Source organism: Anoplopoma fimbria, chromosome 2, assembly GCF_027596085.1.
Source record: "Anoplopoma fimbria isolate UVic2021 breed Golden Eagle Sablefish chromosome 2, Afim_UVic_2022, whole genome shotgun sequence".
NCBI lineage: Eukaryota > Metazoa > Chordata > Actinopteri > Perciformes > Anoplopomatidae > Anoplopoma > Anoplopoma fimbria.
This window is the reverse complement of record NC_072450.1, coordinates 23747657-23762527: the sequence shown is the minus strand read 5'-3', so window position 1 is coordinate 23762527 and position 14871 is coordinate 23747657. Positions and strand designations below refer to the sequence as shown.

General features: G+C 44.1%; 1 protein-coding gene across 1 annotated transcript in view; it reads right to left on the bottom strand.

Annotated features, from left to right (window-relative positions):
- Positions 1-178: 178 nt before the first annotated feature.
- The window catches only part of LOC129100754 (protein TANC1-like), a 31545-nt gene continuing 16852 nt past the window's right edge, over positions 179-14871 (bottom strand). Inside the window, 19 exon segments of the mRNA XM_054610216.1 lie at positions 179-1550; positions 1706-1806; positions 2802-2948; positions 3122-3213; positions 3298-3327; positions 3692-3824; positions 4409-4584; positions 4675-4798; positions 4896-5029; positions 6412-6493; positions 6688-6897; positions 7171-7407; positions 7504-7626; positions 8035-8143; positions 8261-8364; positions 8585-8785; positions 10157-10465; positions 13219-13385; positions 14134-14365. Of these exon segments, the coding sequence (XP_054466191.1) occupies positions 179-1550; positions 1706-1806; positions 2802-2948; positions 3122-3213; positions 3298-3327; positions 3692-3824; positions 4409-4584; positions 4675-4798; positions 4896-5029; positions 6412-6493; positions 6688-6897; positions 7171-7407; positions 7504-7626; positions 8035-8143; positions 8261-8364; positions 8585-8785; positions 10157-10465; positions 13219-13385; positions 14134-14365 (4083 nt within the window).

Below are 14871 nucleotides of genomic sequence, written 5' to 3'. Positions count from 1 at the left end.
CATGTAAGCAAAAGCATAGTAGCCTGAGTTGAACACTGGTTCTAGATTGTAAATGCAGTGCAGCAGCAGAACTATACAAAACAGGCTCAGGGAAGGGAGCTGATCTCAAAGCAGTCTCCCTTGCTACCTTATTTGGGACATAGTTTGTTGGAAACAGCCTGTACCTGTACTTTGATAATCACACGTTGGACTCTATAAACGAGCGCTTGGGTTTGATGGGAGCCATATGCAGAGCTGGGTTGTCTCTCGTTAAGCTCGCCTGTCTGTGCCTCCCGTCGGGGAAGCGTAGCTGGGAGGACGTTGTGCCTCTGGCCTCTCGCTGGTGGAGCCGCTCTCCAAACTCCCGCCCTAGCTGCTGGCTGTTGGCCTGACTTCCAGAGAGTTGCTCCTGGAATGAAGCCCGTTTGAACTCATTGTTCAACCCCTGGAACTCCATTACTGACATACTGAAACTCTCCACCCCTCCTCCCTGCTGCCCCTGTCGGCTCAGGCCAGAGGTCTGCTGGCCCTGGACTCGCACCGATTTGTCCATTACTCCCATGAAAGGCCGGGGCTTTAGCTCCGGCTTTGTCTTGAAGCTACCGCTGCTCTTGATGGGGCACGGGGTGTCCAGCACCTGCTGCCTGCCCCCGTCCGACAGGTTCCCACTGGAGGCCTGACTGGAGCTGGATCCCCTTGAGCCTGCCGTCCCTCCGCCTCCACCAACCTCCCTCCTGACCTCCATACCGGAGCCCAGAGCAAGAGCCAGGCCATCCAGAGCCACAGAGTGGGTGGAGAGTCTGTCATTGCCCCTGGAGAAGCTGGAGGAGCGTGGCTGGTACATCTGGAGAGGCCCAGGTGGAGAGCAGCTGTTGGGGGACATGGGGTGATAGAGTTCAGTGGGACTGTGTCCAGAGTGGTCGTTGGCTAATCCATGGCCGATGTCAATACCAAGCACCGGTGCAGGCCTCAGGGAGGTGGAGATGTGTCTGCCTGGCAGAGGGCTGGAGGGGCCGCACAGAGAGAGAGGCCGGCCCCCGACTCTGCTCCCTGACTGGAGGGAGTGGCAGTGGTGATGAGTCCTGCTGAGTCCCTGGTTCTGGCTCTGCCTGTTGATCGGGGGAACGGGCTCGGGCAATTCCACAAAAAGTTGGTTGTGCGAATATTCCTCTTGAGGGAAACATGGCGACGGGTCTGCTAAACCAAAAGCCGCACCTCCAGGGAGAGTCCTGTTTGGAGCGTACGGATTCATGGGCCAAAACTCTGGACTTTTCCCACACTGCAGGCTCGCCTCCTCACCATCCTCTCGCTCTTCCTCCTTCTCTGCATCGGCCTGCTCCGCGGGGACGTGCCTCTCCAGACTTCCCTGTGAATAGGCGTCGGCCTCCTCCTCTGTGGCCTGATGGTGGTGGCTGTGTGGGTCCCTGTTGTAACCCTGTGCCAAGTTGTTGGATGCCTTCTGATGATGTTTGCATTCCTCCTCTACCCGGACCAGCAGGCGCCGGATCTCCCGGTTGGACGGGGAGAGTCGTGCTGCTTCGTGGAGGTCTGCCAGCGCTGCAGCAAACTGCCTGGGGAGGACAGAGAAAACGAACAAAGGAACTTTTAAAAATACTTCATTTACAGAGACGTAGCATCCCAGGGAATTGCTTATTCTCGCAAGAATTACTTTCCATTGAGCAAAATGATACTGTTTGAATTAATATTATATTCAATATGGTTGTACCTGCTACTCCTCTTGGCACGTGCTCTGGCATAAAACGCTTCATAAGACCTGGGTTTGAGTTCCAGGGCTTTTGTGGCAAATTCCTCAGCTATCCCAAAATCCTGTGTTTTCAGATGGAAAAACAGCATTTAGTATCTGAATTTCATTTATTAGATGCAGCACGGTAATAAACAAACCAGATGTATGATCAGCTGTGTTTTTAAGTGGCTACACTGGAAAGAGTTTGTTTTGCAGAAGTAATCTGAGGCCATTCAAATAAAAATAGTGATTGTGTTTGCATCTCCATAATACGGGTCTGAAGATCGAAGCCGTCTTGCCGCAATCATTTTTATTGATTTTTTTATTGGAGCAGAAAGAGAAACAGACAGAGAGCTGCTTGTTTTTCCTTTGGGTTCGTTACCGCTCCCATCATCACTCTCAGGTGAATATTTAATGACACGAAGCACATTGTGATTCTGTCCTTGAGAGTGAGGTCAAAATAGCAGCCTTGAATGTGGGATTGTGAACATTGCTGCTGAATGTTTAATGACGGTATCATGTAGTCTCTCTGCTGGCCCCCTTTAACTGCCTGCATTCCGATATAATACGAGGGTTTAGCCAGCCCACTCGCACATCCACGGTAAATAACGAAGAAAGAGTACGCGCTAGCTGGTCTGCCAGGGAGAATGACCTTATCACATCACATTATCTGCTCCATTATTCATCGGCCACAGTGACCCTAAGGATGGCATTTTCACACAGTCTGTTAGGACGTCTGTCATCACCAGGGTGGGTTCCCAACCTGGCTGCAGGCCACACACATCTATCTCCACACTAACAGCACACAGTTATTCATTATGTCACCACCTGCTTCCAGGTCTCACACCTACATTCGGTTTACCGGGGAGACTTGAAATTAGAGCTGAAAAGCAGAGATATTTTTACAGCGAGCTATACCGGTCCTGACATTATCTTTTAATGTTGTTACAGATAAATAATATATCTTAAGGAACCATCTAGCTTGCCTTGCCGGCCCTCCTGCAGTCCCGTCAGCTTCTAATAAACCTGCCTGGAGTTAAATAGTGCATGAGCAGTTTGTTACAGCTGGGGGCCTTACATTGGTTTTCCTGCGGCAGCGGGAAAGGTTTAGATAGAGGGAGACCCGCAGGTCTTTCAGCCCTTTCAGCTCCTCTCCTTGCCCCTCACGTGGCAGCTTCCTCAGGGCATACTGATAACGCTGGCCTGCCTCCTTCATTCGTCCCTTCTGAGAAACACACAGGAAGAGGGGGAGAAAGAATCGGACAGAGGGGAGAAGAGAAGACAATTTCTGACAACCAATTCACAAAACACCTCGTTGGAAGTCGATTCGAATAAAAGGCTGCAGGGTTTGCCGCATTCCTCACCGACACACTATCTACAATTTTCCCCATAATTTACCTTGTAAAGCATGTTCCCCTCCTCCATCAGCTTCTGCAGCAGGATGAGGAGAATGTCTGGTTTGGAGGAAGCCATAGCCCAAGTAGCGTGACCTGATGGAGGGGTACAAATATTTATCTTTCTATTATCGGTCTCACCTGGTCTCTTTTACTTTGTGCCTTGCATTAATCCTGTACCTGATCGATCGTGTGGAGCCGTTTTGTAGCCTTTTGGGTTGATGAAGGAGAGCGACCGAGGATGGACAAAAGAGAGAGGTGAAGAGGGAGTTAGAGAAGCGTGTGTAAAACAGCAGAATAGAAAGGAACAAAATACTGCATGGCAGTAAAATAAGCAAATATAATGTGACGTAAAAGCAATCATAGTTTTCATTGATTGGTTGAAGTCAGATAGAGTTTAACCAGAGAGGTGTTGATTCAGCTTTATGCTCATTTTAGAGGCCCTAGTGCAGTTAAAGGAGCTGTTTAATTGTGTCGTATAATATTAAATGGTTTTTGGAACGTTTTGTTTGACTATAAAATTCCTGGAGGGGGATTAACTGTAGGGCTGTTATGGTAAGCATGGTGTTTATACCCATCTTGGATCCTTTCTTAAGCACCGAGGCCACCAGAGCCGGGTTCTGGCAGCCAGTCGTCCGGTCTGAACCTCTGGTACTGTTGTTGTCGCCTCTCTCCAGAACCGCTCCATGTTCCATCAGGCTATGCACCTGGCCGTGCACAGAATAACAACATTTTAGCAGTCTGTTTGAATTTAGGATTCTAGCAATGAAAGTATTGCTAGGTATTTCAATAATTTGGTTGATTACACACATTATGCATCACTGCATTAGCAACAAAACTGTCTGCAACTCTATAACCTGAAAAAAACGTTTGATCATCAGATAGTTTTGATTACTCTCCTGCTGATGGATGGATTACATGATTAAGAGAGTCAAAATACTCAGATCAAAATGTCTATTTTTAACTCCACATGAACTGTGATTGCAAATTGACGTCCTGTGTTGCAGAGGAAATTATTATCATCATAATTTTAGTAATTACGAATTATTAAATTTGTCACAAATTGCTATGTTTTTGCGAGTGTGGACCATTATGTTTTGCTAATCATCTTTTAAAACCTTTTATATCTTTTGATTTTGAAAAGAAATGCATCTTTCTGGTGAGAAATATTTTCAAGTAAATGCCAATACAAGTATTTCAAATAAAGACAGACCTCTGTATTTTATTTCCCCTACTATCAACATGATGTCATCTGAACAACAACAACAACAACAACAACATATAAACCCACTGTATCTGCGTCCCCGTTAAGAGCAGCAAGGTCAAGAGGAGTCCGTCCCTGTCGGTCCGATTGGTTCAGGTCTGCGCCCGCCTCCGCCAGAAGCTGCACCACAGCTCTCTGGCCCTTCACACAAGCCCAGCTCAGTGCAGTCAGCCCCTCCTGATCAGCAGAGGACATAGAGGCACCTGGGACCACAGACAAAGCAAATATTGTCCTTCAGTTCACATACACTCAGTTAAATATATTATTTTAGTTTGGAAGGTGGGGACTCTCACCCTTTGAGAGCAGGAGTTCAACAGTGCTCGTGTGGCCCTCGGAGGCTGCCAGCATCAGTGCGTTGCGACCCTGCTTCTCATTGACGTTGATATCTGCATCTGATTTCAGCAGCAACTCTACAACCTGGAGCAGGACGGAGAAGTTGTTATGGGAGAAAAAAAAAAAGGCAGAACTGCTTAAATGACGACCATCCGGTGCCATGGATCAGACTCCTCCTCACCTGTGTGTGCCCGTGTTTGGTGGCGCTGAGCAGCGGGGCCATCCCCCTGCGGTTGGCTATCTCCAGACCTGCACCCCGCTCCAGGAGGAACGCACACACCTCCGTCCTCCCTCTTCCTGCTGCCGCGCTCAGCACTGACAGAGGGTATGGCATAGAGATGAGTCGACGAGGCGGAGATGAATATGTAATTGACACATTTCACAGGGAGGTATAAGCAGGGGTGAGAGACAGAGAGAGAAACAGGGTTGGCTATTTCCATAATGTGTTTGATTCTAACACAGGTGTTGTTTTGTCTGTTTTAATACAAATCTACAGTAACAAGACCTAGAGATCAAAATTTCTTAAAGACAGCTGCACACTCTTATTTGTTTCTCCGCTTTAACAACAAAAGCAAACAATGTCTCCAACCATAACTCTACACACTACATAACGTCAGTGCTACTTTGACAAACGGTGGGTATTATTTAGTACGCAAAGTCCTTCAGCTAATTGAGCAGCTGGGGATAGAGGCAAAGTATTGATGCCATTCTCTAACCTACAAGTACCCTTGATAAATGACATCAGGTGACCACATGCTTCAGTGAACAAATCGATAGTATATTACCGCCTTTAAAGATAAGTTATTGTCATATATGTGACAAAGAAAAAAAGTCATGTCTAGGAGTCTCTGTTTAAGGTGACTTTGTGCAGCTAGTAAATAGTAACAGGGTTATTGAAGCTGCTGCTTTAAATATGCAAACAGAACCTGCGAATATTATATTCCTTTTAAAGAGAATGTTCAAAAGAAACACTGTATGCACCACTGTCTTGGGGGATTGTAATCCCTGAAGAAGTGCAAAATCCCTGGTTAAGTAATGAGACTTGTATCCTTGACTGATAATTGTATCTGTGCACAGAGACTGTAATCAAATGATGCTAACACTAAACAGAAACCTAAAACAAAGCCCTAGCACATGCAAACGTGAATGTTTACAGAGTGTATTTTGTGCTCTCACGTTTTTCTATCCCAGCACTGGAGGGGACTGTGTAATAGAATTATACTCTAATGGTGCTGTAGGCAGAGATGCAGGCTTCGTCCAACAAGCTTTCAGGAAATTAACCTAACAGAATTCTACAGGCTGCGCTATCGCATCTGTGATAGAGGTAAAAGTATTACAATTGAATAAAAGCTGCTTTTTAGATGCAACAAATGTGGCTGGACAAGATATTCTGTGCGATAAATGTGATGCTCCATTTCAGCCAATAACAAAAAAGTATTTACAATTGAATTATTTTTTGATATCAAAAAATCACAATACTAAAACCAGTAAGATGACATCCTGCAGCTCCATTCAAAGAGCTCCCTGTACGTCCATATCAAGGTAAGTTAGCTGTTCCATATTTATTCATTGCGTATAAAGCTAGACTGTGCCTAAAAAGCAACCCTAAAGCACCCCTGAGCATGACTCCAGATCCACAATGATGGACAGAAAGAGGCGAGAGAGCTAAATTTATCTGACTGATAGGAGAAATGCACCCGTTTCTCCCCAGAGAGAGTCGTGAGCGTCCATCTGCACTGCCAGCTGTTCATCTTTCAAGTCCAGCAAGCTCTTCACCACCTGCAGGAAAACACAATTTTACAGTCATCTGTATTGCTGGCTTGCTGTGCAGAAAGAAAACCAAGGCACTAGTAGACCTTGACCACAGCAAAGCACACCTAATAAATCCTCTACGTCAAGCAAGGACAGGCACCGTGCTCTACATAATAAAAAAAGAGAGTGTTTTGTCATAAGGACCTTGATCCGATACGTACCTGTGTGTGTCCCACACTAGCTGCGGCTGTAAGCGCCTGCTGTGCTGCCTGTGCTTTCCCAGTCACACTCTCATTGCTGTGGTGCTGCTGTGGGTCAGTGGGGATCTCTGCTCCCCAATCTTGGCCCAGCAAGATGTTGAGGATTTCTGCATGGCCCTTCAGCGCAGTATGGACCAGCGCACACTGGCTACTCTTATCAGCATGGCCCACCTGGCATAACGGGGAACACAGAAGGACTTACAACACTGGTCCTGGCCAGTACGCTGGCCTAGATCAGGCCTGTTTATGTCATCTGTGTCCTGGAATAGATCCTGAGACTGCGGTGGCTATAAAACCAGGACTGTTCAGGATACCCACTGGTGTAAAGGAACTGAGAGACTATTCTGTCACAGATTGAAATCGTATTTATCCGTGGTAATCATAGCCGGTCACGCCCTCCAAACCCACATTTGTGTCTCCTTCCCCTTTGACTATGACACTGACCTTGGCCCCTTTCTTGCAGAGCAGGCTGACGATGTCGACGTGTCCTGCAGCGGCGGCCAGACAGAGGGGCGTCATGCTGCTGTCAGTGGTCCCATCTACGGGAGCACCCATTTCTAGCAGCAGAGCTACCATCTCCACATGCCCCAGGTGGGCGTGGACGGCCAGAATGGGAGCATGTCCCACCACCTCTGTACACCAGGTCACGCTAGCTCCACCCAGCATCAACAGACGACTAACCTGCAGGATAAAAAAAAAAATGGTGCATCTCCGTATATAAGATACATTTTGGGTGTATGAGTACTTTCTTTTTAATCTAGAGCACACATATGTCACCTTGATGTTAGGTGTGTATAGGTTCCTCAGGGATGCCAGGGCAGCGGACAGACTGTCTGTGCTGCAGTTCACCCACATTGCCTGAAGAACGCTGGAGGACACTCCTGTTTTCTTACTCAGACCCTGTGAGTGTGTGAAAGAGGCACAGATAGAGAGAGAGCGATGGAGGAAGAAAGAGATTAAGCTTGCTCAGATGAGATCTGTGGTGCAGAATTTGAATTGTGTCCCAGGAGTACAGCAGAATGCACAGAGTGCGAGCCATGCATGCAAACAGAAGAATATTCGCTGTGCCATGGGGGTTTAATGGATCTGAGCAGTGCTAATGTGTGTGGGTGGTGGTAGGGACAGGGGTTCACTCTTATTTGCCTGTGTCTTACTGTGTCTCTATGCAATAACACACAGTAAAGTGCAGGGTCTTGTTTACGTGAATCCCTTGGGTAATCGATGTGATTTAGACGGGTTGAGGTACAATCAGTTCAAGTCATAAACCTTCATAACTAGTTATATACACAGCATCACATTTGCTGTTACCTTAAATATGTGAGCCTTAAGGATGTGGTGTCCAAGTTCCATAGTCTGCTGCCGGTTCAGCTTGCCCTCCTGTCTGGAGAACATGAAGGCCAAGAGAGCGTGGCCACTCCTGTAGACATATAGTTTGTATTTTTTTTGGGCAAGAAATAACACAATTTTTCCTACTTGAAGTAAATGCATCTTAAGAATCTTCTGATATCTGACGACCGTTGACTCTTTGTCTCACCTTGGGTCACAGAGAAAGTCACTGCTCTCTCCATCCGCTCTCCAAACCAGCCACTCTCTGAAGGAGGGATGACACAGCATCCGTGTGCCATCCCTGCGTCTCACCTACGAACACAAATGATACAAAAAATATCTTAAAATGTGAAACTACAATCAATTGACATGATCATCATATGTACTGTTAGACCTCCTAAAATATTTCTAAATCTCTACATGTAAGAGAAAAAAATATGTAGATCATAGCAAAACAAAACACAACTTTCAAACCTTTGAAACAAAACCTTTAATCATTATCTGGCCTTCAGTGCTATATCGAGAGTCTTACCATGAATCCAGCCAGGCTGTCTAGTCTCAGCTGGAAGTCCTTCCACTCCAGCTCCCCCCTCACACTGCCTGCATTCAGCGCCCTGAACATTTGTTCATCAGTAAGAGGGTGCAGAGACGCCAGTGCCACATTTAGAACCGGAAGCACCCGTTCAAAGGCCTCTTCATCCGGAAAGCTCACACGACACATCAGCAGGTAGACCTAAAAGATAGTCATAATGTTAATGATGTGCGTGGGCGGTCATGGTTGCATGGCATATATCTAACAATATCCAGTCTAATTAAACTATCCAAAAGCTAGCCATGATATTTGCTTCACGCGGCTGTGGCGTAGTGGAGAGCAAGGTAGTTCTCCAATCAGAGGGTCGGTGGTTCGATACCCGGCTTCGGCACTTAACCCCAAGTTGCTCCCGAAGGCTTGCCATCGGTGTGGACTGGATGTTGCATGAATGTTAGTTAGAGTCTGATGGTGGCACCTTGCATGGTAGCCTGTCATCAGTGTGTGAATGGGTGAATGATGTGTAATATACTACTGATTGTAAGTCGCTTTGGATAAAAGCGTCTGCTAAATGACTGTAATGTAATGTAATGTAATATACCCCCATGATTTGAGTTGATCTCGTAGACTGTTGGAAGATCATGTGCAACATCCTGAAGGTAAACAGGTAAATTATAGCAATAATAAATAAAGTTCAAGGGCTGAATGTGCAGTGTAAACGTCCTCTTGAAAATCATTGGTTTAAGCATTCCTGAATTCTTGTGAATTGGGATAGTTAATCTTTGCAACTAGTTTAAATAGTTTATTCTACTTAATTATCAATATTTTAATTGATTCAAGCTGTTTTATTAAACTGTAATTGCCCAACGCCTGGGCCTACACTTATTTAACACACCTTTATGCATGTTTTTTTCACATCCATTATCCAATCGTTAAAAAACCATATTTCTAGGCCTTTGTGTGTATAATAACACTTGCTCATCTGTTGTCCTATTTTACACTGATGATTATGTAATATTAAAATGCGCCTGTCATTTACTGTAGTAACTGTGGACTATTTTTGGTGCTTTGGTTCAGTCTTTGATCCTGTCATTTTCCATCTTTTATTGATCTGAATAGCGCGTGAGTACACACTTTCTCGTTTTTTGAGGAAAACGTGTCTGAACAATGGCTGTCACCTATGTGCCTTGGGTGAGGATTTTATGGACATTGATTGCTTCAGCCTCAGGCGAGATGCCATTTCACAGCAGACAGCTCACCGGGATGACTGACAAGTGTTAAGTGTTGGACTGTGAACTTGACCAAGTGAGGAAGAGGAGGAGGAGGAGGAGGAGGAGGAGGAGGAGGAGGAGGAGGGGGTTTGAGTCCAAAAATACTCTTAAGGTAAAAATGTGTTGCTTAGCTCTAGAGAATTGAATATTGGAGTTTACATAATAAGTGAACGGAAAACTTAATAAAACACACATTACTTCACATCTGTGGTTCAACAACTTATCATTACTTCTGGCCAACATTAACTATTCCTAGTTGGATACAAATACCCCTAGTTGGGAATCAATGCTCTACATATCTGACCTCTGACAGTGAGACAGGTACCACCAGGTAGTTTCCTCCTTTCAGAGCCAGGTGCCCCTTGTGGAACAGATCCAGGGTCAGCTGAAGGTAGAGGATGGAGCCGTTGCTCCGTGTTGACAGGTGGCTGCTGAACTTGCTTAGAAGCAGCTGATCAGGGGCCGAGCCTGTTGGTGTGGTGACGTTGGCGGCGACCTGGGTGCTGCTGCTGACCCGGTTATGGATGTAGTCACTCAGGTCGGCTCCCAGATCGCTGCTGTCTGGCAGGATGTCCAGAGAGATACCAGAGAAGGGAAGGAGTGTCGTGATTTCCTGCAGGAGAAGAAAACTGATTGATATTGGGTGCTTGTTGGTTAAAACAGATATCACACACAGCCACAAACACATCAATATTTAAAGAATTGTAGGCTGCATGTCTTTGGAGCATTAGCTAAGAAAAATTATAAAAGCACTTAAACCAGGACCCAATCCTCAGATGCTGTTGCCTCTGACTCACGCAGAGCCATGGGATACAGTACAGTAAATAGTGTGACAATGACTCAAGCTCCAACATTGCTCACAGGCATCTCTTAGAGTCACATTTCATCTCCTCTCTTCCCATCCTCGATTGCTCAACACTGGCCAAAACCAGCTATGAAAATCCATGTTATTGCTGCTCAGTTCCTCATTAACGAAGAATGACATTTTGGTTCAACGACGACTAATTGACCTGTGGTCGTGGACTGCGCTCAACTTAACCCTTTCTCATCCGCTTGTGAAATATCCAGGTTGTTGTAACACAAGAGCTCCTGTGAAATGGCTGGTAAAAAGGGAAAGAGAGAATGATGATCCAATGAGGAATTGGGGATACTGGCAGCTGGAGCTTAACTATTTTGTTACTAGCCAGCATTTTACTGGCCACAATTTATTTTTTTTTGTTGGGAAATCACACCTTATTTCATTAAAGTTGGCTATAGTGTGCTACACTTTTTTTTTTGAAGAACTAGCTTTACAACCCTTTTAAATGTACTTGACTACTGTGAACAACCAAATCAACACTACAGTCATTAAATATTCAGCTCTGGCAATGTTGTGGAGGTTTGGATAATAGCTGCACTCTTCATCTTTAAATTATTATATCATTATTTAATGCTTGCTGACTTCAAATGTATCATAAAGAAAATGACCCTTAAATGTGTTTTGTGTATTGCCCAACACTAATCAAATTATGTAACCGGCTGGCTGGCTGTCAAGCTCCAGACTCCCAGCAGACTACTAGCAGCATTACCATCCATTCAGGGCGTAATCCATGCAACATTTGGAGGCCTGGCTTTGGCATTGGACAGATGCGTCTGCTGTTTGGTGGGATTACCAACCGGATTGAGAAAAAACATTACACTAGAGAGATAGACTATTTCGTAAGCCACAATGTCTATACCATGGCAGTAAGATTACAACAATTCACACAGTAAACTAAGACAAAAGAAGAAGGCATTGAGAATACCTGTGAGATTTGGGTAATGCGAGGTGAGGGGAAACTTAAAGCATTGGTTCACCCAAAATTCAAATTCCTTTTTTCTTAACTTTGTATAGTTGTATCTAGTTATCTATATTGTTCTATTTGCACAGGTTGTGGGATTTCTGCTTACGTTTTTGTTTGTAATAATAATAAGAAAATCTGCCACTGACAAAAGTAAAAACTGCTTGGTAAGATTTCTCGAAATACAATGTTATATGTATGGCTTTACAGATATAAAATATATTTTAAAATTAGCAGGGTAAACTCACTAGTGTTAGGAAGTGTTGTGCTTCATAACAAGAGGTTAATTCTAAAAAGTAGTTCATTTTCACTAAGCAAGATATTCAAGATGCACTGTCTAAGTCCCTATATCTCACAGAATTGTACTTGTTAGGTGATTGTGTCTTATGAGACATTTTTACTAGAAATAAGACAAATATACTAAGATTTTGCATTTTTGAAGTGTGGAAAAGCATAACAAGTTGTCGCGTCCACTCTCTCTCTCTCTCTCTCTCTCTCTCTCTCTCTGTGTGTTTCAGGTTTGCCTCTTGCTCCTCTCAGTGCCTGATCACCAACACCTGAATCTAATTCAACAATCACTGGAGCTGTATATCTTCTCCCAGAACCAGTGTTCTTGTCCTCTTGTCCCTTGAGCTGTCTGTTGCTGCTGCTCTTATGGCTTTTGAGTTTAACGGATGAAACCATTTTCATGCATAGCGCCTTGACACAGCTCTGTTAAACCTTGGTCCTTAGTTAGTCTTTGTGACTTTTTTAAGGAAGCCTTGTAGGGTTTCTCTGTATTTTATTTTGCTGTTCCTATTTTGTTGCTAGTTAGGGAGATTAGTATTGTCTTTTTGTTTGATTCAGTAGAATAATGGAGTTTTTATTATCTAGTGGGTGTGGGTTCTTTTGTTTTGTTTTTATTTTAGCCTTGGAGACCTTGAAATGAAAAAAGCAAATATGTTGCTGACAATTTGCCCCAGAGGCCAACGACAGTACTGCAACCCCAAAATCCCTTGTGCCCCAAAAGACAATGTTTTTATGTAGACCACAATTAAAAAACAGCTGTCTGAGAAATGTATTACAGGTAACCTGAAACTGCTAACCAAGAAGTGTATTAGTCTTTGCATTGTTAATTTATAAAGTGCCAAAATATTTTTAGTTTATGAGCTGGGTGAGCAATTTAAATTCAAATAAATGGGCGACATCTTGGAGTCAGATATCAAGTTCTTAAATCAATGAGAACATCTTGGATAGGTGACCTAAGAAATATAGATGGGCAACAGTTCACACAACAGTTCACACACACAGCTGGTTTCATAGTGGGCAATTAACTAAACTAGTATATTTTGGTAATTTAAAAAAAAAGAAACAGCACCTGAAGGAAATCAGACATGGCGAAACTATGCTGTTGAATTGTTTGTTTTTCAATGATGTAAGAACCACACTGTGAACTCCATCGTATTGGGGTGGAGGCTAGATGTGTGGAGTAAGAAAACATGTTAATTGTAATTTGGGTGACCCAACCCTTTGAGACATGTGTAATAATAATTATAATCTCACTCACCACCAGGCCTGTCCTCACTGTGACCACCAACTTCAACCAGAGAGGAAATTTGGAGATTATTTTGGTAATGAAAGTAGCGATGGTGTCCCCATAGTCTGGTTTATGGAATTCTGCCTCATTAAGACTGTCAACCAATATGATGTAGTCTTCTTCAGGTAGCCTGTGCTCTGAAAAAAGCAAAAGATAAAGAAAAAAAGAGGTTGACGCATATTAAAAGACCAGATATATTATATAAGCCAAGGATATGTTGAGAATGGCACCAACTGCTGATATTGATTATATTCTGCTAAAAGGGGCCAGAGGCCATTGTTGTTTATTAGCTTGAAACAGGCCATATCCATCATGTTTCACATAATATAAACTGTCAATGCATCCCTGTGAGCCTGCAAGGACTCATACACTCAGGCACAAGGGCTCTCCATTTTTTTTCTAACCTGCTTAATAGTGATGGAGTAGACAAAACACTCCTCTGCTCAGACTGTGGAGGGCCCGGCCGTAATAACACATCAATCTAGCTGACTGACTATATCATGAGAAACTGAGGTGACTAATATGGCCGTAACATTCACAGCCTCTCCGGAGTATTTCGTGACCTTGAAATCCTGGTGGGATGCTGATGATTCACCAGGGCAAAAATAACACTCATCATCTCCCTATGTAAATGACCTAACATCTGTTACACACTCAACACTGTTTCAAATCATTGACCTTAACTAGGGAAAATAATACATGGGCCAATCATGGATTCATTAATAGGCAATTTCACACAGGAGATGGCATTAGGCTCCCTAACTGCATGTTGAAGGGAGCAGACAGTTTTCCACCTTAAAACAGATACTATTATGACATTTTAAATATCACATTTGTCTTAAAGTGTATGTGTGTGAGTGTGTGTGTGTGCATGGACTTCATTACCCTTGCGCAGGCTTGCTATGGGCTCTAGGATACCCTTTCGGAAGGCAGCGATGGGGTCTTGAACGCAGGATCGCAGGCTGAGTGTGTTTTGTAGTTGAGGCTCTTGTACCAGCAGCTCCCTGTACGGGGCGAGCTGTGGCGCTCTGGCCAACAGGGCGGCGACACTGTGCACAAACTCTGGCACCAGGCAGGTGTAGGTGTTGTCAGCTTGACAGAAATGGTAGGCTACCACCTGAACGAAAAAACAGGCAGGTAAGCAAAGTTGCTATCTTTATCTGTGTATTTCACAGAAATATCTCTATTTGGGTCTATATCAAAGCTGTGTAAATCGTTTATGGTCCGGGTGGAAATAGATCAAGAAGTTTTAACTGTGGGAAAATTCAGAATTGCATTGGGCCATATTGCATGATTTTGGTGTATCTAATGAGAGGAGCTTCACATGAATATGAAGTTGTAAAAAAACAATTCTGAGTCTTCTGTCGGTTTTTGTCTACTGTTAAGTCACGCACTGTGGCATGCATTTTCCCCTTGAGGGAGATTTGTGATCAGGTGAGAGTGGGCTGTATAAATAAAATTCACTTGACAAGCTTCAATATTGTACAATGTGGCATGTCTGAATATTGAGTTTAAAACCATTTACACCTCTGTGCTTTTAGTCTACAGCATATTTGTTTACTGGCAGCTTTATTTATTTTGGCAAATCTGAATCATCTGAAATTTTACTGCTTCGGCTACTGC